Source organism: Triturus cristatus, chromosome 5_2, assembly GCF_964204655.1.
Source record: "Triturus cristatus chromosome 5_2, aTriCri1.1, whole genome shotgun sequence".
In the NCBI taxonomy this organism is placed as follows: Eukaryota; Metazoa; Chordata; class Amphibia; order Caudata; family Salamandridae; genus Triturus; species Triturus cristatus.
The window spans coordinates 169,421,043-169,447,155 of NC_140588.1; the positions used below are offsets into that span (position 1 = coordinate 169,421,043).

General features: G+C 41.6%; 1 protein-coding gene across 3 annotated transcripts in view; it reads left to right on the forward strand.

Annotated features, from left to right (window-relative positions):
- LOC146822744 (cytochrome c oxidase subunit 4 isoform 1, mitochondrial-like) overlaps nucleotides 1-18,857 on the forward strand; it is a 342,020-nt gene extending 323,163 nt beyond the window's left edge. For 2 of the 3 annotated variants that reach the window (XM_085606931.1, XM_085606932.1), the window contains one exon: nucleotides 15,774-16,127. In XM_085606931.1, the coding sequence (XP_085463057.1) occupies nucleotides 15,774-15,910 (137 nt within the window). In that variant the 3' untranslated portion in view covers nucleotides 15,911-16,127. Of the gene's footprint in view, nucleotides 1-15,773 lie in introns of all 3 variants that reach the window. The other variant, XM_085606930.1, reaches the window with a different exon arrangement.
- The last annotated feature ends 7,256 nt before the right edge of the window (nucleotides 18,858-26,113 follow it).

Genomic DNA, 26,113 nt, shown 5'->3' on the forward strand with positions numbered 1-26,113 from the left:
CTTGGATGCATCGCATATGACAGAAATGCACAATACTTTACTAGAAAGCGCTGTAAATGACTTGGATACAAATGTTATGACAGGGGTGCAGAATCAAAGCGCTGTAGGTATCTTGAATGCATAGCATACGACAGGGTTGCAGAATACTTTAAGGGCAAAGAAAGTTTTGTACGTGGTTTGAATGCACAGAATATAACTGGGATGCATAAAACATTACTGCGAATGACTAATGAACATTTAAATCATCAAATGCTGTAACATGCTTTCATTCTATAAATATTTTTATAATTCCTATCAAAAATACACTAGAGAGGAGAAATACATTGTCACTTAAAGGCCTGGGTAAATGACTTACTAATTATCGAGCACGCATCAAGAATCAGCCTCTTGTAATACACAGTCCCTCATTTATTTACCACATCCTCGGTCATAAAGAAAACCTCCAGTTTCCATTTCTGCTGCTCAACGGTGTGCCTTTTATGACGGACACACACACAACCAAGTACTTCGATGGTTACACAATACACAACCTACTTTATCCACATGACATGAGGTCTTTGAAACCTTACTTTGAAAATAAAGAATTTCCATGACCATCTATTTGTAGAAGATTAGGGAACAGAAAGAAAATCCAATAACATATTTAAAGTTTTGAGGCACCTATATTCGGTTGATGGTAGACATTACATTATGAATAACAGGTTACTGACAATTTGCAAATACCCTCAATATGGCAACAATGCTATTCATTCATCTGCAGTTCAGCAGCCAACTTCTACAGTATGCTGTGTCAACATCCCAGACCAAAGTACAAGGATGGTTTCTGGCATCTAGTGCTATCAATTTGTTCCACTTTTTATTTTTGTTTAACCACAAGGACACCCTGTGTTTCTCTTCTACAGGACATAAAACATCCAAGATCCCACATGCCGCAAAGGAACCCAGCAGGAACCATATACAACCGGTCAATTGGTAATTGCATAAGCAAAAGCAACATTCAAACACCAGCTGCCCTCTCAGAGCACACTTTACATACGGAATTTGAATTTATGTAGGCGCTGAAAGGAGGAGCTATACGCTGACCTCATTTTGTATCTTTATCAACATCTTTTCAGTAGGTCTGTAAAACAGTTGAATTTTCGAATATTGTATTCTCCCTTACATAAAAAGAAAAACTCGAAAAAGAGAGTGGCTCAATGTATACCTTAGTAACACACATACATACATACATACATACATACATACATACATACATACATACATACATACGACAGGGTTGCAGAATACTTTAAGGGCAAAGAAAGTTTTGTACGTGGTTTGAATGCACAGAATATAACTGGGATGCATAAAACATTACTGCGAATGACTAATGAACATTTAAATCATCAAATGCTGTAACATGCTTTCATTCTATAAATATTTTTATAATCCCTATCAAAAATACACTAGAGAGGAGAAATACATTGTCACTTAAAGGCCTGGGTAAATGACTTACTAATTATCGAGCACGCATCAAGAATCAGCCTCTTGTAATACACAGTCCCTCATTTATTTACCACATCCTCGGTCATAAAGAAAACCTCCAGTTTCCATTTCTGCTGCTCAACGGTGTGCCTTTTATGACGGACACACACACAACCAAGTACTTCGATGGTTACACAATACACAACCTACTTTATCCACATGACATGAGGTCTTTGAAACCTTACTTTGAAAATAAAGAATTTCCATGACCATCTATTTGTAGAAGATTAGGGAACAGAAAGAAAATCCAATAACATATTTAAAGTTTTGAGGCACCTATATTCGGTTGATGGTAGACATTACATTATGAAAAACAGGTTACTGAGAATTTGCAAATACCCTCAATATGGCAACAATGCTATTCATTCATCTGCAGTTCAGCAGCCAACTTCTACAGTATGCTGTGTCAACATCCCAGACCAACGTACAAGGATGGTTTCTGGCATCTAGTGCTATCAATTTGTTCCACTTTTTATTTTTGTTTAACCACAAGGACACCCTGTGTTTCTCTTCTACAGGACATAAAACATCCAAGATCCCACATGCCGCAAAGGAACCCAGCAGGAACCATATACAACCGGTCAATTGGTAATTGCATAAGCAAAAGCAACATTCAAACACCAGCTGCCCTCTCAGAGCACACTTTACATACGGAATTTGAATTTATGTAGGCGCTGAAAGGAGGAGCTATACGCTGAACTCATTTTGTATCTTTATCAACATCTTTTCAGTAGGTCTGTAAAACAGTTGAATTTTCGAATATTGTATTCTCTCTTACATAAAAAGAAAAACTCGAAAAAGAGAGTGGCTCAATGTATACCTTAGTAACACACAGTCGTGGCTTCTGAATGTACCACCCACTTCAATTCAACATTAAGCCCGATGGAAAGGGCACTGACAGGATTCGAACCCGCGACCTTCATGTTACCCACTGATCAATGCAGTAGGCACTTCCCAAGCTGCAATCAACTGCCGCATTATTTCAAAACGCCGCATTTCTTCAAAACCGGGGTCTTGTTAAGCTGTTCTCAAAAACCGAAAACCTGACTGCACTTACAGAATATTCTTGCAAACGTCACAGTCTAACAATATAACGTTTAAACGCACATGCAGTGTGCCAAGAGCATTAGGCGCACCCTCTCGGCGCTACACAACACACGACTCGTCCAGGGGAGGCAGGCGGATCCTTCCTGCAAGAATAGAGACCGGCATCTTGTGTGTTTTAGTGGTCACGAGCGGCTACTGGCATGAGAAGTCACAAGCATGGAGGAGAGATGAGTAGACGAATGCATGACCTCGAGGTGTGTAAGCGTCTGAACAGACCTTGGACAATAACACGACTGGACACGTATTTTGATATTAACCAATTATTAGATCAATAAAAGAACTTACCAGGCATCTTCTCCGGTCCCGCGTCGCATCACGTCTGCTCTGCAACGTGGTGGGAAGTAACTTCTCCCCGCTCTTTTCCTTTGCCAATTAGGAGACTGGGGGGCCGGGCGTCTGAAAGTCTCCAGGTATTTGATAGGGCATGGGGCGACTTTGCGCAAAACGCATCACCGCCCGAGCAGGAGCCTATCTTCAAACTCCTGCTCTACACAGGGCATGCGCAGCAAACCTAATGGTTTGTGAATGTGAGTGAGGGGCTTTGCTCCTCTCTCACATGCGCAGACCATCTTTTGAACTCCTGCTCGTCTCTGCCTGCGTGCGCTGTGCGTGACATGCGCACAGCGCACTTCACCAATGAAGCGCACAGGCGGGCCCGGAAATGTAAACAGACAAATTGTAAGCTGTCAATTCGTCTGTTTACATTCCTGTTCACTGGCTGTTGCCCGATTCTTTTGTGGGGCGCTGCCCCAACGCCCCTAATGGACCAGCCGCCACTGCTGTCGCATCTGGTCAGTTTCGGAGGTGAGAGTAACCAGCTTCGAAATTAAAGGGAGCTGACAGCAATTGATGGATTTTGTTGCACTCGTATCTAGTCTCTGTTCTCCTCGACTAGCGAGTGGGACTTCTCTTTGCTCCAGTTTCCTTTGGCAGTCTCATCTTTTCAGAACCTTTTCCCCGTTGAGCACCTCTACATTTGTTTTTACTCATGTGACAGTAAGAACGTGACTATTTAAAAAAAAAAAACATAATTCTGAAGGAGTTCAGTCAGTAGGTTTTTCCCTATCTACAAGTATTGAGCAGACAATAATGTAGAGATTACTGTGCTGTTTTGCTTATACTCAAGTTTAATAGTACATAGCACATACATTTTTGACCATTTTTTTTCTGTATAGTGTGTTAAGATTAACCTTCATATACATGTTATTGTATGGTAACTACATTTTGATTACAGCATAAAGGAATTGGTTATTCTCATTCTCAGTACAGTATGCAGGCAGTGCAACCACCACCACCGTTTCTGGACTCTCCTGGAGATCCACCCATTAGTTGGCGTCACTGGCTTGACGCATTTGAAACTTATTTAGGGGCAATAGGTGCACATAGATTCAGGCCTGAAAGAAAAAAATATTTGCTATTGCATTCGCTAGGTTTTGAAGGGAGAGCAACCCTTGAACACCTTCCAGAGTCTGTGAGGGGTGCTGAGGAGGCGTTAGATGAGCACCAAGAAACATTAAGGAAATTAGCAAGTGGATATGATGTACAGCCAAGGTTAGTAGTAACTAGACACAAGTTCTTTAAACGTATTTAAAAAAATTGAAGATGTAGATACATATATCCCTGCTCTTAGAAAATTAATTGCTGATTATGAATTTGAAAACTTTAGTGAACAGTTAGTTTGTGATCAGTTTTAGTCATTGCAGTGATAAAAACATTAGGCAGAAACCTTTGTCAATAGGCAACCCTACACTTGATGAGGTTATTCGTATCGCCAAGAGTGTTGAGACAGCTATAGTGTTAGTAAAAGAGTTAGAGAATAAAACTGTAGAGACTGTTACTCCTGTACGTGTCAATTTTAGCAAAAAGACCAGGGAAGGCCCTCAGAATAGTTTTTTCAAAAGGACAGACATCTGTTTTCGGTGTGGTTACCCTACACACAACAAAAATAGGAGACCGTGTCCTGCTAAAAATGTTGTATGCAGATTATGTGGCAAAATGGGGCATTTTTCTAAAGTATGCCAGGGCAGAGGAGAGAGCAGGTCAGGGTGAGTCATGTCAAGGACAACGGTGACAGTGATCCTGAAGACCTTATGTCTGAGATGAAAGACATGGTTCTAGTTGCCAGTGATTGTGATGTCAGAACAGGTGACCCAGCTGATTGTGTGGATCCCTATGCCAACATCCTTGGGGCAGAGGCAGTTGTTGCCTCCAGATCGTGCACCAGTATCCTATGAAGGTCGTAAAATTGATCTCTTGGGATATTTTGGAGATATCATGGAATTTAACGGTTGATGCATCCATGGTATAATCTATGTAGCCATCAAAAGCTTAAACATTCTAGGATGGTTTCATCAGGGGCTGTTTGAAATGATGCTATGTCCTGGTGCTAAAGAACAGGTATTGGCCATATGTGATTCATCTCATGTTGAGGAGTTATTGAACAACTATCCCAAAATATTCTCTGGAGAACTTGGAAAAATAAAAGGCTTCAGACACAGGATTAAAGTAAAAGAGGGAGCTGTTCTTGTTAGACACAAATTAAGGAGTGTTCCATTTAGTATCAGAGAAGTTCTTGAAAAAGAACAAGGAGTGCTATGCAACAGAGGTATTATCGAACCAATCGAATCTTCAAACTGGTTATCCCCATTGGTCGTTGCACGGAAGAGAAACAATGATCTTAGGATTTGAATAGACTTGCGCAGTTTGAATAAAGAGATATAGGTAGACTCTCACCCTCTTCCTAACATCACAGAAGTGTTAGCCATGGTCTCAGGTGCCAAGTTCTTCGCTAAACTTGATCTTGCTTCAGCGTACCACCAAGTTGAATTTGACAAAGAATCACGTCATCTCACTGCGCTCAATTCCCCATCAGGTATTTTTCAATTCTGCTGCATGCCTTTTGGACTTGCGTCAGCGGCATCAGTCTTTCAGCGTCATATGGTTAACCTACTCAAGGGTCAGAAAAATGTTGCCATTTTCCAAGACGACGTACTTATACATGCTCCTGACAAGACAACCCATGACAAAGTGCTCCATAAGTTTTTGTCTTTTTTTCAACAACAATGTGTTGTGCTCAAGCGAGAAAAATGTGAGTTCTCTAAGGATTCGGTGGAATATCTTGGCCACATTATCTCTAGTGCAGGGGTCACACCGAGGCCTGGACTAGTTCAAGCCGTTGTAGAGGCACCTCTCCCTTCTGACAAATCTGGGGTCAAATCTTTTCTAGGTTTGATCGAATTTTACTCTTGTTTCATCCCAGGCTACGCCACGAGAGTACGACCTATCTCTAATCTGCTGAAAAGAGAGACTGACTTTGTATGGGATGATGAGTGTAAACGTGCTTTCGATTGGTTGAAGACTCAACTCAGTCAAGTCAAAGCCTTGAAACCTTATGACCCGGCGGTACCTTGCACATTAAATTTTGACGCAAGTAACTATGGACTAGGAGCAGTATTAACCTAGACGATTGGTAAATTTGAACACACCATAGGTTTTGCCTCCAGGGTACTTAGAGACACAGAGATTCACAACTCTGTCATTGAAAAAGAGTTATTGGCATGTTGGTGGATTATCGGAAAATTTAAATGCTATCTCTGGGGAAGGAGATTCACTCTACAAACCGATCACAAATCTCAAGCTTCCATTCTAGGTAATACTAATTTCTGCAAAAGCACACCACGCATAGCTAGACTTTCTTCAAAGCTCCTTCAATTTCAGTTCAATGTTGAACACATAGCTGGGGGTAAGAATGTACAAACTGATGCTCTTTCACGCTTACCTGTACCTGGTAATGCTACAGATTGTGTTGAAAAACCGAATGGTGATGATGGAACTCGAGGACTGTTTAGTTGCTGTAATAGAATTGCAAAACATTTGCACGTTAAATGAATGTGATTGGAGTGAGGCTATGCAAAATGATGAGACTCTCAAATGCGTCAAGAAGTACATTGCAGAAAGGAGGCCCAAAGAGAAAAGCCTGAGTGTGGACATCCAACCGTTTGTAAAAATATGTGATGAATTGTCTGTTGAGGAGGACTTTGACATCAGACAAGAAAAGGTTATACCACCCTACGCACTCAGGGATACTCTCTTGTCCAATGCTCATGAAGGTCATTTCGGCACCACTCTCACCAAACGTAGACTGCGTGAATACTTTTGGTGGCCACAAATGGATAGATACATTGACTCAATGGTACAGGACTGTCCTATTTGCGCTAATAGCGACAAAACCTTACGGGTTACAAATCCGCCACTAACATCTAGTCCTCTTCCTGACGAACCCTCAGAGGAATTGGGTATTGATGTTCTGGGTCCTTTCCATACCTTACCTCTCCAGTGTCGCTTCGCCATAGGTTTAATAGATTTCTACTCAAAGTGGCCTGAAGTAAAGTTTGTAGCCAAGGCTGACTCTAAGGAAATCCTGGAGTTCATGAAAGAGGTGTTCATGCAGGAGGGTTTTCCTAAAACTTTAGTATCTGACAATGGTGTACAATTTGTGTCATCTAAAGTGGAACTTTTTCTTAAGGAAACTTCCATTAACCATCTTAAGTGTTTACTCTATCACCCCCAAACCAACGGTTTAGTAGAGAGGCTAAACAGAGTGATTGGTGATTGCATACAGTGGGCGATATCACATACCAAAGTCATACCGGTTGCTGTCAGGACAGTGCTGTGGTTCTACAGAACCACACCTCATTCCTCCACCAGTGTGTCACCGTTTGAGTTGCTGAAAGGGAGGAAAGTATTTTCTGAATTCAGACCAGCATAGATGTCAAAATGGTTTAGAAACAGGCTCTCTGCTCAAGAGTTAGATGAGATGGTGAGAAAAAAGGTAGAATCTACTTAAGCTAATCAAAAGGTATACTTTGACAAAAGAAAACACGTTGCTTGCAAGGAATTGCTTGTGGGTGATGTAGTTAAGATAAAGAAATCAGGATTTGTACGTAAGGGCGACTCAAAGTTTAGTGAACCTGTTATTATTGACAAAATTTGTGGGAGTGCCGTTCGTATAAATCGTTGTAACTGGTGGAACATGAATAAAGTTGTAAAGGTTGATGCCCAGTTGCCTGACAACACCCCACAATGCTTGGATACTGGTGAAAGAAATTCCGTAAGTGTAAAACCCAGTATCTCTGGCGTTGATTATGTTCCTCTTAATACTCTGAGAAGAAGCGAGAGGGACATCAGACTGCCTGTTAGATTCAGGTAACTGCTACTATGTAATATCCCAGGAAATCCAAAACACAGAATGTAGAAAATAATTGTGGTTTAATCAGGAGACATATAAAAATCAACCAGTTCACAGGTACAGCGTAGTAGAAGTGCCCTCTGGAACCCTCAACCTCCACCTTCCAGAACCCAGGAAACTCTAGATACAATTTAAAGGTACAGACAACCAAAACAACGTTAGGGAAGAATACAACACATCTCTTCCCTTAACAATTAGACATAATCCCTCATTCTGCTGGGAGGTTTGGTCTTCCGACGGTCAGTTTTTATTCTTGAAGAGATAGAGTCAAACCCTTTAGAAAAATAGGATTTTTTTCACAAACGGAGCAGGAGTCAAACAACATTTGGCTACACGTTTAACATTCCAAACTCTCCCATCTTGAGTCATGACAGAATTTAGAAATACTTTGACAATTTTAATGGGAGATCCAAATTTAGTATACCCTTTAATGTTGAAACCTGGTTTTCTCACCTTGACCCAATCACCAACAACAAATGAAGGTATTCTTACTTTCTTCCTTGCATCATAAGTTTCCTTCATTTTCTCTTGCTTTTGCTGGATTTTCAATTTCACTTGTTCCAAACTGTCTCCAACAGATTCTTTTGACATTTTATTTTTAATCCACCAAGGACACAATTTGGAGACTGGTTCTCTACCCCTAAGCAATCTGAAAGGACTCAATTTAGTTGTACAATGTGGAGTTATACGGTACGCCCACAACTTTTCTCTCAACACAAGTTTCCAATCTCTCCCTGAGTTTTTTGCCATTTCAACACCATCCTTAAGCACTCTATTGAACCTCACAACCTGACCATTCCCTTGAGGTTCATATAAAGCTGGAGTAGTATTATGCTTGATATTATGCAGTGCTAAAAAACCTTGCATCTCATATGATTTAAGTTGTACCCCATTGTCTGTTACAAGAACTTCTGGCACACCTTCCCTGGCAAATACTTCCCTAAAAAAATCAATGATGGTTGTAGTGGTGGCATGATGAACAAACTTAACTTCAGGCCACTTTGAATGATAATCAACGATTACCATAGCAAAACGAGAATCTTGAGGTAAACAATGAAATGGCCCAGATATATCAAAAGCAATCTTTTACCAAGGGGAGTCTGGCCAGGGAACAGGCTTAAGAGGAGCAGAAAAAGTTTTCAGCATTTTATCGCTATTGGCACATTGGAAACAATCTCTCACTGTCCTGTCCACAGTCTTGTCCATGCCTGGCCACCAAAAACTTGACCTTATCAATCTTTTCATGGATGACATTCCAGGATGCCCCTCATGTGCAACCTTAAGGATAACATCCCGCATCCCTTCAGGAGGAACACATTTCCCTTTTTTGAAAACAAGGTCGTTCTCAACAGACAGTTCAGAAGACACTTGCAAAAACGAGTGAAACTCAACAGGAAGTTTTCCACCACTAGGCCAACCCGTGAGTATGAATTCCCTAAAGAGTTTCCATGTTTTGTCCGTTTCAATACTTTGATTCCAGAAAGTTTCTGAAATAGTACTAAATTCTTGTGACACAAAATCAGAAATGGTGGCAATCATCTCAAAATCATTAGGATCATTTCACTCACATGCTTGAGACCTAGGAAGACGAGAAAGACAATCCGCCGTAGCATTATGTCTCCCAGGGACATATTCTACAGAAAAATTATACTCTTGTAATCTGGATATGAGTCTACTAATCCTTGCAGTGGCATTCCTTCCACCGCCAGGAGAGAGAATAGACACAAGTGGTTTATGATCCGTCCTGAGTATAAATCTGTTTCCCCAAATGAAATTTCGAAAATGTTCAATTCCCCACACACAACCTAACAACTCTTTCTCAATAACAGAGTATCTCCTTTCTGTTTCATTAAGAGTACGAGAAGCAAACGCCACACACCATTCATCCTTGGCACCTTTTTGAGATAGAACTCCTCCCAAACCGTACATACTGGCATCCACAGTTACAATGCATGTTTTATTCATGCAAAACGGTTTCAACGTTGGGGCTTGAAGTATTTCTTTCTTTATCAGTTGAAAAGCTTCCTCTTGTCTTGATGTCCAACAGAATTCAACACTTTTCCTGGTAAGCTCCCTTAAAGGTTCCATTTTGGTAGCAAAATCTTTTATAAATTTACTATAATACTCACAGAGTCCTGCAAAAGACAAAAGTTTTTCCTTATTGTCAGGAGATGATGCTTTTGCAATGGCCTCCACTAGAGATGTTTTGGGAATTACTCCATCTCCTGTTAATGTATGTCCCAAATACTCCACACTCTTACAAAACATTTTAAATTTTTCTCGTTTCAAGGTTAACCCACTTCGCTCTAAACGCTTACAAACTTCTTTAATATGTTCATTATGTTTTTAAGGATTTGGAGAAAAAACAAGAATATCATCTTGGAAACACCTTACAAAGTCTTCCACATCCTTAAAGATGTGGTACATAGATCTCTGAAAAACAGATGCCGCGGTGGCTAACCCAAACGGCATTCTTTTATATTGAAACAAGCCATGGGGAGTCAGAAAAGCGGTATAACTCTTTGAATCTTCAGTAAGAGCAATCTGGTGATACGCAGACCGCAAATCAAAAGTAGAAAAAATCTTAGCCCCATCCAGCATAGAAACTACTTCATTGATATTTGGTAAGGGATGACAGTCCACTGTTATATTAGCATTTAGTGCTCTTAAATCTACACACAACCTCAAACTGTTATCCGATTTCCTGGCAAGAACAATGGGAGAAACCCATTCAGAGGACTCCGCCTCTTCTATTATGCCATCATCAACGAGCCCTTGTATAAGTTTTTTTAAATCTTCTCTGACACATATGGGTACATTCCTAAGTTTTTGCTGAACTGGAGAGGTACCTTCCTTGATCCTAATTTTGTGTGAAAATTCGTTGAGCTTCCCTAACTCATCAGAAAACACTTTTGGAAAAAGTTTAATAATACTTTCAATTTCATCCGTGAAACTTACCCTTTCAATTTCATCCGTGAAGCTTACACTATCACACACTTGAGAAATCAATAATACAGGATCTTGACACCTGGGATTGAGCATTATTCCCAAAGACCATTGATCTCTCCACCCTAATACATTCACTCCTTTTACAGCAACATACATCTTAATAAATGCAGTTCTTCCCTTGAATTCAATTTTTGTTTCAACAAAGCCATCCATCTCAATAATGGATCCATCAAAAGCTCTCGCTACAATATCAGATTCTTTAAGATCATTAATCGAAAATGTTCCTTCAAAACTACCAAAAAACATATCTCTAGTAACAACCGTCCAAGGAGAGCCTGAGTCCGCCATAAGCTCCAATTCCACATCTTGGACACGCACTAAACACTTTGGGGGCTTCGGGTCATTCTCATACAAACCTTTATTACCACTTTCTATGGACAACAACATTCCTCCAACATACCCTTCACTTTTACTCTCACTAGATTCTACGTTAACGCTTGAAACTCTACCCTTAGTATTACCACTTTCTCTTCTAGGATCCCTACAGACAGAAGCAAAATGTCCACGCCTACCACATTTTTTGCATTCCCTATTAAGAGCAGGACATCTGGGAAAAGAAGCGCCATGATTTGGGTTTCCACACCTAAAACACCGAAAGGTATTCTCAGGTCTCTTGACCATTGTCTGACTAAATTGACCCTTTTGATAGGTTTCAACACCATCACGTGTTGACATGGAACCATGACCATCATGTTGTGGATTTTTTTTTACTGCACAAACTTCACTGCTAATTCCCTTATCATCCTTATGCAAACATTTTATCCATTTATCCGACTGTTCTAAAGCCTTAGATGTTTTGATGACTTCATTCAGATCAGGATCTCCCAAGATCCATAAATGTTCTTGGGTTTTCTTACTCTTAATATGTACGATGATTTGATCACGGATCATTTCGTCGGTCATAGGACCAAAATTACAATGTACAGATAAAGTACGTAATCCCGTGAGGAAATCATCAAAATTTTCATTTTCTTGTTGCGCCCTAGTGTAACATTTATACCTATTTAGAGCAATACTAAAAGTGGGCTTAAATCTAGCTTCTACTCTATGTAACGCTTCTTCAAAAACATTTCTGTCCCCACCACCATCAGTCTCTGGAAGAGTTCTATAAACAAGCTGCCCTTCTGACCCTAAACAATGTAAAAATATATATTTTTTTCCTTTCTGCAAAAAGCCTGTCACCATCAATAGCTTTGAGATAAGTAAGGAACTCTTCCTTCCATCTGGACCAGGGAATAGGAGGGTCCCCCTTAACTTGAAGGAATTTGGTTGGAGGATCAAACTGCATTTTTAAATATGAATTAATGGATTCATTGGATGGTACACAACGTCACACAGTAAACATCAATATGCAGGTAGAGATAGCAACAAAAAAAAACTATCCATTCACTTAACTTGGCAAAAGTACACAAATTAAAATGCTTATTATAATCAATTTGAATGAAAATAATATACACCGCTGAAAAGTTTCTTGTTGAAGAAAAATGACAAAATTGTAAGTCAATTTGCACCTTACTACTCTTTTACTTTGGAGCCTTCACTTAGTAATTTGATGCAAAAGTTATTGAAGTCATTGAATTATATCCATCGTTTGTAATTGTGAAGAAAAATTGAGTTACCTCCGAAAATTGAGTTACCTCCGTTCAAAATGTTGTGAAACTGCCCACCGTTGCCACCACAGATTGTATTTGAAGCGCCGTAGAATTGAACTTCTCTTCCGTGGATGGGAATGCGGGTTGTTTTAATGCGTGTTGCTAAGAGACCAAATTAACATAGCTTCCTTGCGCAACGTGTTTTGCACCTGATAAGAACCCGTAGTATTGAACTTCTCTTCCGTGGATATGTTAGTGCGTGTTGCTAGGAAACCGAACTAAAATGGATTCCTTGCGCAACGAGCTTTGCGTGTCATGCGTAATGACGAACACTGCTCCACAGGAACACTCCGATGAACAATGACGGGAACGCCAAGCTTCTGGGCCCTGAAGCAACACGAGATGGAACTCTCTCGGCGATCAAAAAACAGCAACTCCAAACGGCTCCAAAGTAAGATTATCGCTGTAAGATATTTCAAGGTTTTGTAAATTTGTAATTTCGTAGTTTGTCCGCCGCTTGCCGTCCGAAGCAAAATTCAAACGAAAAACACAGAAATTCCTTGAAACCTCGAACTCGTGGAGAAAACGGCAAAAATAAGATTGTTCAAAATTCACAAGTGTAGATATTCTTTGGATTCGATGCCCTTCAACTCGTCGCCAATTCGAATGAAATGTCCCAGGAAATCCAAAGCACAGGATGTAGAAAATAATTGTGGTTTAATCAGCAGACATATAAAAATCAACCATTTCACAGGTACAGCGTAGTAGAAGTGCCCTCTGGAACCCTCAACCTCCACCTTCCAGAACCCAGGAAACTCTAGATACAATTTAAAGGTACAGACAACCAAAACAACGTTAGGGAAGAATACAACACACTCTTTCTTGCCTATTCCTTTCTCTTACTCCATCTCTCCGTCTCTTTCTTTTTCTCTTTCTCTTTCCCCCTGCCCCTTTGGTTTTCTTAAGGAAAAGAGCATGTAGTATGCTGTCCTTATGCCTCCTGCGTGAGGACCTATTGTTATGTCATGGCTTGCGCTGGTCTCTGGCTCGCGCCGTGACACGGGGTGATTTGACCGTTGGTTGGAACCGTTGTTTTCATTCCGTTGGTGTCATGCGCCATCTTTGCCTCGCACTCTGTGGGATCTGTGTTGGATATTAATAAAGCTACATGAAGAAACTACTTTGGCACTGCTGTCCTTACTACAGTATGATAACTGAGAAAGGACTGTTATTGGTCTCTCAGTATTCCTATCGGCTGATGTTTTCTTTGTCCTTTCCCTATGGATGATGGGAGAGTAGTTTCTGTTGCTATTTAACCCCTTCCATGCCCATGACGGAACGGTTCCGTCATGAGCATCGGTTGAGCTGTGCTCATGACGGAACCGTTCCGTCATGGCCCCGCCCGCGCTCGAACCCTTCAGCACCGCGGGGGAATCCGCGCAGCGCTGAAGGGGTTAACAAGGCTGCTGTGAAAAATAAAGCGAAGAGAGAAAGTATAATGCTCGCCTCCGGCCCTGACATAGAATTACGCTGCCTCTTTGTGAATGTTAAAAGCATGGTAGACAGACTAGACCAATTAACCTGATTTACACTGACTGTAATGAAACCTCAAATAATGTACTGAGCAACAAACTAAAAACGTAACATAAAAATTAGACTAGGGCACAACTATTGTGGTATGGATAAAGAATTGCTTAAGTGAATGCAGACTGTGAATAATGCAGAATAGGGTGACTTCAAATCAGATAAAAAATACGAGTGAAAGACTCAGAAGGGGCGTTTTGGGACCAAGATTATTTAACTCATGCAGATACCTTCAAAGGAAATGTATAGCTCTGCTCTAAACTTTTTAGAAACCCACAACTGAAAATAAATGAGGCTCACAATTGTAGAAGGCAGTAAACATCAGAAACCATAAAAATACTACTAGTTTATTTGTTTGTACTTTCATTTTATGAAGCATATTGCGCTAAACACTTAAATATTTCTATTTATGTCATGTATATGCAAATAGTAAAAAGATCATAATTTTAAACATTGTAGGTATTGCATGTAACCTCCCTCAAGGTTCCCTATATTTTACTTTTTCTGCTAAATCTGATTTTTAAACAACTGATTCATACTTCATTGTATGTCGTACCAGAGCTTTGTTTGTATCAAGGACACTTTCTCTGCACATGAATGAGAACTTCTGAAGCAATAGTTGTGCCAAAACGACCCACTTGTTTTTTCCTTATAGCCCATTATTACCTAGTTATCAATTGAGTGAATGAAGATAGTGTCATCAAATTGTAGATTCAGCAGCATGTGGCTGCTATTTCGTCCTGGCTTCCCATGTAAACACTCTTCATCTAGCTTATTGCACCTGTGCCTAGTAAAGGTAGTAAGAGATGTATACTGTGCTATTTACTATATTAATCTTCTAAATTACTAAACATTTATTGACATTTCAGAGGTTATTTTCACAGTACAAACAGGTGATGTCCCTTCAGAATCCTCCAGTATTCAAATACACTAGATCTCTTTTATTACATTGGCGGTGCTTAATTTGAACCGGTGGTTTCCAGTGCTTGGCGCCGGCACTTAATTGTTAACACCAGCACTTGTGGCAGTCTGCCACGAGGTGGCACTATCTGAAATTACCACAACAACAGTCAACTATTAATTCAGTATACATTAAAAATGACGAACTGTCACACTTGCAGGAGTATGATGGTTAGTAGTTGTGTTGTTACTACCATTGGCAGCATGGCATGCGGAATGTGTGGCGCAAGCTGCAGTGGCCTCCTGGCACTTTTATTTTTGCAAATTAAGCAGTGCCTAATTGGCTCCTTCTCATATTTTTTCCAGGACCTACCCAGTAAGCTTCTTCTAACTCTCATTTGCTATATAAAACCAGTAAAGCAAGAGTTTATATGGTGCAAATACATTTAAACTTTATCTGTAACTATATTTGTATTGCATAAATAGTAAACTGTCAAAAACATTAAAATAGACAGTATCTACTTTTGGTCAGAAAGCTGTCCTTACCATCAATATAAGTACAGTTTTCTCTTACGTATTTAAGAAAAGATTTAATAAAATGTTTCCATGCCACCCCACTGCCCCAGCCCCGCCCACCGCACTTGCCAGTGCCGGCCGCGCCTGGAATTACCCGGTGAAAGGCATAACTGATTAATGTTCATTTAACACTTCAGTTTTTGAACCTGAACAGATGCTTCCTATCAAAGTTCAATGTTCCTTATGATTATTGAGCAATATTTGACTTTGAATGTTTATTTTTTACTTCTCAGTGTATGGTGATGTTCCTCACACATTCTCCGAAGATTGGATTGCAATGCAGACAAAGAAAATGCTTGATATGAGGGTCAACCCTGTGACTGGCTTCTCATCCCACTGGGACTATGAGAAGAACGAATGGAAGAAATGAAGCCTTATCTGGAGTCTACGTGGTGAAAAATGTTTTATATAACATATTTCTTAGGTTCAAACAACAAACCATACCTTTTTCTTAAATAGAATTTATGCCATACTGTAAGAAGGTGTTTAAAGTTATTACCAGACCTGTTTATCTTTGTTAGATGTTATTACTTCTTAGTTGTGTTAGATTGATTGCTCAATAAACGTTTTCAAAGAAATAAACAAAATCAAGTGTGTGTGTGTGTGTGTGTGTGAGTGTGTGTGTGTGTGTGTGTATATATATACAAAGATTGTTCCGGGTATCCGTAGCACAAAGGTCTTGTACTCCGGAATTTATTTCCTCACAAACAATTTAATCAGCGATGCGCTTCAACTCAAACGGGTTTTCGTCAAGGCTAAATAAGAGTGAACAGAGCGTTTCACCACCATTAAAGAAACATACACTACCATACACACAGAAAAAATACTATGGCCAAAATTCATTTAATAACATTGAATATGTTACATATCACAATCCATGTAATATACATTTGTTGGGTTATTTCATAGTTAGAGGTATCACCTATTAATGGTGTTTGTGTGCACAAGTCCCTGTACGATGTCTTTTGAGTTTCTCCAACAAATGTAAGTGATATACGTTCTTTAAATTGTAACGTTGATACCTACCAACATTCCCTAGATCCTAATATCACTATATATGTAGGTGAATACATAAGTTCCCCCTTATAAGATGGTGGCATACTTAGTTTCCTAAGGGCTCACTTTCACTATAGCATGCTTAGTGAGCAAACTAATGGAATAATAACATATATGTGCCTCTCTTTTCAACAAAAAAAATAGCAAACATTACTAAATGTAAGCACTAAAGAGTAAGTGTATATATAATTGTGTCCTCCTCAAACTGTGGTGAAGAAAACTAGAATGGTAAGAATACAGTTACTGCATAACCTAATTTAATACAGAATTATGGGAGCTGCAACAGTGCGGATGTTTTGAATATTTTAAATATAAATATTGGTAATAAAACAAACAAATGCTGTAATCCTAAATCCCCATCCATACCCATGGAGTTACTCAATATTGTTAGTGGGGCGGTACATGACATTTGTCAAATTCAGCAGTGAAATTGTTACCCCATATAGATGTCTCGCCTTCACTGACGACAGCCCATTTGGTTCCACTCCACTTCGAGTCCAAACCCTTTGAGACAATAGCGTGCCCTCAGTTCTCACCTCTTCCAATACTTACTGTTCACCTGTTTGACATTTTGGGGTGTTGTGATCCCATTCTGATGCCACCATTTTGTCATCCCCTCGTGGACCGAGATTTTTCAATGCTTTGCTATCGCAAGGCTCATTACCGAACTGCCTAAAAATAGGGCAAGTCATTCCAATCTTAAAAAAACCTACCGAGAACCCCTCAGACCCTAACAACTTTCGACCTGTAACAAACATTCCAATGCTAGCCAAAGTTCTGGACAAATGTTTTCAACAACAACTGAGTCAACAAATTTCTGAATTCAAACTTCTGAATGACTGCCAATCAAGATTCTGACCAAACCACAGTACTGAAACAGCAATTCTGCACATAGAAGATGACGCGCTACTTGCGCTAGACTGTAATGAAACCTGTCTCCTAATTCTGCTCGCTCTGTGGTCCGCATACTAGACCGAATGGAGGAAAGGATGGGATTAGTGGGCACTAGAGTGGTATAGATCCTTCTTGGAGAACAGTTAGCAAAGATTCATGGTGAACCAAACAATATCAACATCATCCCCAAATCTTATTGGAGTACCACAGGGATCAACACTATCCCCTGCTCTATTAAATCTATATGTAGAACCACTAACAGAAATTTTACAACAGGCAAACCTCTCCTTCCACGTGTATGCAGATAACACACAGCTATATATCAAGTTTACATCGTTAGAAGAGATCATGAACGTTCGTTGGTTAACTAATAATCATCTCAAGCTTAACCTGCATAAAACAGAATTCCTTCTGATTTCCCCCCAGAAAAGCTCTATGAGAATAATGGAATGGACCAAGTTGATCACTGCGCTAAACTGTACTCCGAGTCTAGTAGACTCAACCAAGTCTCTTGGAATTACGCTAGATAAGAACCTGATAATGCGAACCCACATTAACACGATGGCAAAAAATGCCAGCTTCCATCTGAGCTATTTTAGAAAATTGAAACCTTTTATAGATAGATCAGACCTCAAAACGGCAGTATAGGCATTAGTCATCTCGAGAATTGAATACGGATGCACAACAGCCCAGCTAAAAGCTTGTCTAAATGCGACCACAAGACTTATAACAGGCTCCAGAAAGTTTGACCACATCACTACACATCTGAAAGCGCTTAATTGACTACCCTACGAAGCAAGAATCCAACTAAAGATGGCTTGTATCGCACACAAAGCGATACATTACAAAACACAGCTATAACTAGCCCAGAAAATCAGATTATCAGGAGGTAGCAGAGTCTCTCAGAGCAACGGAGATCTCTTACTGAAACTTGCCCTCTTCCGAAAGAAGAGAACTTATGACAGAGCAAATTCTGGTGCGGCACCAAGAATTTGGAAACCACTACCCCCAAGCATTAGAAGAATATTGTCCACTTCAGCTTTCAAAAAAGAAGCTAAGACTTTTCTTATGAGCAAATTCCTCCCATAATAACAGTAGCTCAGACACTGTTAGGATACTTTCCTGTTCATATGCTATGATAATACAATTCGATCTCTCATAGTCGTTAAGTCATGTATATATGTTTTTGTAAGCACAAATGTCTCTCTCTCAAATTGATTTACTCTTGTTACGTTTGCTTAAAGGTACAAACCTGCTGTTGAAAAATTAAGGCTATATAAATGTGACGAGCTGTGATACCCTAACCGGGTCCTGTCTGCGCTACATAAAACAATAAATTAAATAAAATAAGGACATTTTGGGAAAAGTCTCTGCCCTTCCAAGCTATATTTTAGGGAATTATGCAACCCACTTGACAATGTAGTTTAGGTGGAATCCATGCACAGATTGCCAATGCTCCCTATTGCGGAATTTGTGTATCATACAAGTGTGGTGTTTAGGTGCACAGTCACTGAATCCCGATATTCCTGGTGCTACGATTCACATCAGTAAATTACATAGGTGCTGCTACGCTTTATTGCTATTTCGGCTGAACATCCGAGGAGGCTTGGCCCTTCACCGTAATTCATTGGTTCACCCCACAATTTTCTAGCTTTATGTAACACCACTTAGCTTCACAGAGGTGATCTTAATCAGCTGGAACTGGTGAGGAGCATCTAAAGGGTGCTCGGCCCTTCTCGCAGGGGTTTCCTCAGATAGAAAGAGCAACCGGATGAATGATCTGTGAATGTTTTCTGATGTAGTAATTATAACATTATCACTTTGGGATCAACTGTCATACAGTTTTTTGCAGTTTTATATAGAGCGAGCCCCACCGAAGGTATTGGAGTTCTTTTCATGAGTACCAGTTAAATTACACAAGGACACATTCATTTTTAGTAGGCACTGGGAGATGAAGTGATTTGCCCAGAATCACAGGATGTTGAGCTGATGCCGAGGCTCGAACGTGGTTCCTCAGCTCCAAAGTCCGCAACTCTGGCCGTTAGGCCACACCCTCTCCCCTGAAACCAAACTGCTTCTGGCCCTGTGGTTGGTCAACCCTAGCTTTTAGTAAGTATGCAAGATTAAACAAAGGACCATTATACAAACACATTTCTGCATGTTACACATCCTCAAGCATACCCTGAGTCCTTACATTAAACTGTTATATTAAGTTAGTAAATTTGTAGAGCACCCCAATACCTATACAGGTTGTGGCGCTAAATAAGGAAAAGAACACAATAAACTCAGTTGTGAATATAGCCAGGTCTTTCCGGAAGCCCAATAGTACCCTTGGTTTGCTAAGTGTCACGGGAAGTATGTTCCACAATTTGGCAACTGAGACCAAAAAAGACCGACCACGATGCGCATCTGATTAAACCACGGTATTACTAAGAGGGATGATACAGTAGAGTAAAGAGTACAACTGCGGGCATATTGAATAAACTCGTGTCTGAGGTAGAAAGTTATGGTATTATAAAAAGCTCTGTGAACATGACATAGGGATTTCAAAATAATCCTTTTAGCCACAGGAAGCCAATGTAGTGAATCCAGTGAGGCCAGGGTAGAGGGAGTATGGAGATAAACGGAGGGCAAGCTTAGCCACTGAAGTTTGAATGTGTTGAAGCTTTTTCAGCAACCTTGTAGTGGCTCCCAGAAAAAAGAGCATTCCAATAGTCCAGACGACTCAGAACAGTAGCTTGGATGGCCACTGGACACACAGAAAGTGGAGGAAGCGGGACGACGTTCCTAAACACCCAAAGCAGAAGACAAACATCTGAAGCTGTATTCAACTCCACATTCTAGCAGAATTGTTTTAGCAATTGCCCTCAATCTAATTTGCCAGGCCAAGAAACTTGCCTATTTTATTATTTTTCACAAACACTGGTACATCATCTGACGATTTGTTGGGGAGTTTCTAGACATCTCTGGGTATAAACAAAACATTTCTAAATCAGAAATATTGGAGTAAAGATGGAGGTTAGCTTGATTTTAGTCGTTCCTGAAAGCCATGAACTTATTTCCCCCTAGAAGTATTAAGGATTTTATAATCCCCTAATTACAAATCACTCTGGTAAATGCTATAGTGGATTATTTAGCATCTGACCTTTTTCAGTGATTACATAGTTCTGTGATTAATGTTATGTCCCTGCAGTAAGTATTGAAATAATGAGAAATAGCAAATTGTGTTGATCGCTAGAATTTGAGGCAGGGGGCTCCCAGACTTCTCACTCTACTATAGTGGATTTCGTGCTTAATATGCATTGCTTGTCAGCATGTGGAACCTCAGACAATCCAACCAGTGTAGATTTCATGTTTAAATCACATTTACGGTCAGAAATGTTGTTTAATTTGCAGAGTCCAAAGTTCCGGTAGGAAATTTGCTGCAAAGGTCTTCAGGACTTCAGAAGGATTTGGTGCAACGTTTTCGTATTTGTAAGCTTTTCAGGTTTCATGAATTATTGGTTTTAGACCCCGAGATTACAGTGCATGATTGGCTCTGTTTGGGAGAGCTGTGGCATTAAGTTGCTCAGGGAGGTTATGTATTTTGCATGTATGAAATAATTCCTGGACATACCATATCTTGAATTCTGTGACATCACACAATGTCAAGGATATTGTAAAGGTTTGCGAATCTAAAGTAAAAGTGGAGATTCCTGAAGAGGCCTTGAAGAAGTTGAACATACGCCTTCAAGTCTTTATTCATGATAACCTGTGTGATGCAAAAACGAAGTGTTCCCCTTTGGTAACCCACTCACTGGTGTATGCTCTAACTACAGATTCGAAAATATCAAAGAGAGAGTGAGGAAGGAAAAAGGGGAACATCTTTACCCATGTTTAGTAATAGTTTAGAACAACGTGGACAAACCCATTAATGAATCCTCATACCAGGACAACTCAGTACCGTGCACTGGAATGCAAGGAACCCACCGACTGGTTAAAACATCACCTACGTAATTAGAGTAGCTGTAAAAGTTCCCAGAAGGGACAGACTCCCAGGAAGACTCCCAGGAAGACCGGAATAGGTCAGCCTGGATGAATGTTTGACTACAGGAGTCCGCCCCTTCTTTTACAGCAGGTGGGTCCATAAGTATGGTTATACCACTCACTGCATGCACAGCACACCTTAGCGCGTGTGCTGAAAAAAACACACACAGGCCTTATTTTTGCCACATCACAACATATGGTCCTGAAGAAAGCCTCATTATTGTTTGCGAGGCTGAAACATCTTGACCAGTATTTAAGGGATATTGAAGACCAATTTTTCATCTTCACCATAACCTTACACTGTTTTTAACTGTGTCCTAGGACCTCAGGAAGAAAAAAAGAAATTCAGCAGTGGATCCTAGAGGCATTTTAAATATTACCACTCTGAGCACACCTCACACTTGGAATAAACCAAAACCCTCTCCGCTGTAATTCAGGCGTCGAAGCATGGTGACAACACCTGGGTGAGGATATGGCAGAACCCCCTGAGGTTCCGGAATTATCGTATCTAATAAAGCACAATAGCCCGCGTAGGATGATGTCCAAGTTATATTGCATAGCTATGTCGCAGAGATCCCAGAAATATACTAAAGCTCGATTGGCCTGGCAAAGGGATCTGGACACAGTGATAGACGATGCTATGTGGTCATATTGCTGTGCTGGGACGCGTCGCATATCATTGTATGGCAAGCATAGACTTATACACTTCAAGTTTATAAACAGCATATTACACGCCAGAAAGGTTGCACAGATTTGGCCTACGTGAGGGGTCGGAGTGTGAGAGGTGTGCGCACCCTGCTGCAGACTTTATTCATTTGGCGTGGAACTGCCCCGGCGTAGGTACATTTTGGGAGGCTGTATTTCAGCAGATTGGAGAGATAGCTGACTTGGAATTAAACCTGGATCCTGCGGTGGCACTGCTGGGACACTCGAGGGAGCTTCCAAAGGCAGCGCGTAGACTAGTGGACATGGGCATGCTGATCGCCAAGCGCAGGGTCGCTATATGTTGGATGCGGGGCCCCTTGCCTACGGTGGCGCAGTGGAAGCGAGACGTGCTCTATTGCTGTACACAGTCAGAGACGTTTAGCGAACTGTTACCCCCGAGAAGCAGGCCAAAGAACTTTTGGGGATTGTATGCTGAATACCTTAAGAGGGATGGGGCGGGTGAGAGGCCTAGTGCTGGGGAGGCAGAAGAGTTGGCCCTGGAAGCGACGGACGCTAGTGTGAACTGAAGCGAGTTATACGACAGTTGGTTGTGCTCCGAATATCGTTGTACAGAGGGGGGCACGCATCCCAGGGTACAGCTTGAGAACAAGAGGAAACAAAAGGTCATCTGGTACTGTACAACTGTGTATGCACTGGTTAGGTATGGCAGGCCAGTGAGAGAAAATGACATGGACAGGCACTGAATATGTGAAGGGGGCCTTGGGAGCAGCTGACAGGATTTATCGACTGTGGTGGGCGGGGGTGGAGGGGGGTTGATGTTTAGTTTTTTGTGATGATACAAGAAGAAAACTTTGTGGTCCCTAATAGGGAACAGACTATACGGAATGGTAAGATGGGCTGCACTTCTTGATAGAGATGTCAACTTACTGCATAAGAGGACAGTGATGCCCAGCCTCCGGGATGTGGGATAAGCTGCGTTATGTAGTGCTTATCAGAGATAAAACAGCCGGCCTCTGGGTTGTAGGCGAGTAACAGTGTATGCCTGCATGATTGTTCCTCAAAAAATAAATAAATAAAAAAAATAAGGCGTCGAAGCACAGTTGGGTTGCATTCGGCAGCCCAGCTGGGAACCCAGTGATGAAGCATGCCACCAACTAGGTTGGTGGGTGAGAATTCTTCTTACAAACCTATTGCGTTCCTTGCGTTCTAGTGCACGGTACTGAGTCGTCCTGGTATGAGGATTCTTTAATGGGTTTGTCCACGTTGTTCTAAGCTACAACTAACCACAGATTCCTCACCTTTTGAATATACTGAGGCACCAAATTGGTTCTGAAAGATTTTTCATGGTAGGCTTAAAGGGAGAAAAGCTAGACAGCGGAACCCTATAGGCCACAGCACCTGATTTGCTATGTGGAGGAGTGTGGCTCAATGGTTAGAGCGGCAGACCCTGAAGCAGAGTTCTGGCCAGGGACCAGGGTTCGATTCCCGCCTCGGCGGGGCTTGGGCTCAATTTCCTCGGACCTGTCTATTCTTGACTCGGTGCCTATTCTAATCACGGGCCCCACGCTGCAACTCTGGGCAATAGCTTGCTTAGCCTCCACACCGGCCCCAACAGCGCTAAGGATGCCTGGCTTCACCCTGGGGGTGCCCAGGAGTGGACACTTCACAGGGAAAGCCAGGAGGGGTTCCACAGCGGTATGAGTATGAGTATCAGCGCCAGGAAACCGCAAAGGCGTCACTGCAAGGTGGCTGTCTGGTGACAGTGCGCTCTATAAGTACCTTGACATTTACATTTACATCCCTATCTATTATACATAGTTTCTGGAACTACCTAGAATATCGTGTGCACACCAAAAAAAACACCCACTGTCACAATGTAGTTCCAATACTGGAATATCACAGTTTAAACAAAAAGCACAGGTGCACCACAATGTACTCAGACACGGAAGAGAAACAGATCTTTAGGTTCATGTCCACGTGTAGTCTTCAAATATCTTCTTTATTTTGATAATGTTTAAAATACGATCAGGGTGATCACAACACAGCCGACGCGTTTCGTCCTTTACAAAAGGACTTCTTCAGGGCGTAATAGATCCGTCTAGTTGTTGGAATGACTCCAAACACGGCCAGGTATAATATACTTCAAATAATTGAGATATTTGGCTTGCGTGTGAGCATCACCTTGTCTACCAAGTAAGGTGTTTTAGGATATTAAGATAATCTCTCCTGGGTGAAGCAATCTTTAATCCCGGAAAAAGTCGAATGCATATGACTGAAAACCATTTTGTCCAAATACGTTTAATTGAATGTAAATGGTGGATTATACTGGAACGCTATGATATAAGGGACACTTGAGGCAGAAACTCAAATACATGCTTCCTGCTCAAAAGACAAATTGTACTGTGTGTTTTTTACTTCTCATTATCTCCTTAAGATCCAGTGCGTGCTGAAACAATTTTCAGAGTGGGAGTGCTGCTATCATTGTCTTTGAAGCCAAAGGGGTTGTGAAAAATCCAAACGTTACACTAAGTGTAACAAACGACCCAAACACATTCAGCTGAAGAAAGGGGGAAGAGTGCGCCCAGTGGTGTATTTTGAAGCACATTGCCCTAAATAAATGAATAAAGCATGGTGTGCTGGCGTGATGCCGTTTACATACAACACATTTTCCATTGAAATAGCCTATAACTGTGCATCAGTCAAGCAGTTTACTGCTAAACCTATGGAGTGCACAAGCAATAACATGCTGTAATCGAGTGCCAGCGCATATTTATCACTGTGCATTGCACAAGTAATGTGTCTTGGTTTGTTTTTTTCATCTTATTAAAATCTTTATTTCCATCACACCTCAGAATTGCAAAAGTTAAGTTACAAGTGTTTAAATATCTGAAAGAGACTATTAGTTATAGATTCCTTACCTTAGAATTACCCCCAGGCGTCAGACTGGATCTGGAGAATTTTTTCTCAGCAGGACCCCTGCGCGTCGTCGTCGGCCTCGTGATCGCTGGGATGATGTCACGATATCATAGACGCCGCCACTGCGCGCTGACGTCAGTACTTTCTTTTTACGCTCCAGCCAGCGCAGATCCAGAGAGAGCGGTACCCTTAGTCACTTTTTGACTAACCTTTTTCGACTTTTGTCGATCTCTTTTTTTGCAGTAGTTTTGACTCCTGGTACACGAGGGATGTCAAGTCGTCGACCCGGGTTCAAGCCTTGTGACTCCTGTCACAAGCTGATGTCGGTCACCGATTCACACCTCGTGTGCCTTTGGTGCCTGTAGCGCAACCACGACCCGAAGTCGTGCTCTGACTGCCGGGCTCGGAATCCTAAGTCCTTGCGGGAGCTGTCCCGAAAGCTTTTGGAGGCGCGGGAGTCGGCTCTGCGCCGTCTGAGGTCCTAGTCGAGGGGAAGGTCGCGGGACCGGTCACAGAGCCACCACCACCATTCGTCCTCGATGTCTTTGTCTTTGGGTAAGTCGAAGCACAAGAAGAAGGCACAGAAGCATCGTCGCTCTTCGCCTCCTCCCCGTCTGTCGGCCGACGCGACACGGGACACGTAGAGTCGTCGTTCCCCGGCTCCGCCTTCCGAGCCTGCTGGGACGGGTCCATGCTTCCCTCCCTTTCCGGTAGCCGGTGCATCCCCTGCCCAGCTTCATGCATTTTACGAAGCCCTCATTCCATCTTTCCGCAGCCCGACTCTGCTGGCTCACATTTTGGCACTGCGGACTCAGCAGGGGGCCCTAGGCCTTCAATGCTGGCGGCTATGGCCTTGGCTCTGCAGGGCCCCCAAGGATACAGGCCTGGATCTGGATTGGTGCCGGTCGACCTCACGGTACCTTCCATGGCGCCGCTCCTTCTGACGATGCCTCCGCCGCCTCCGACGCTGGTTGCGCCCCCGGCCCGCATCGACCCCGGCTTCCTTCCCGACTTG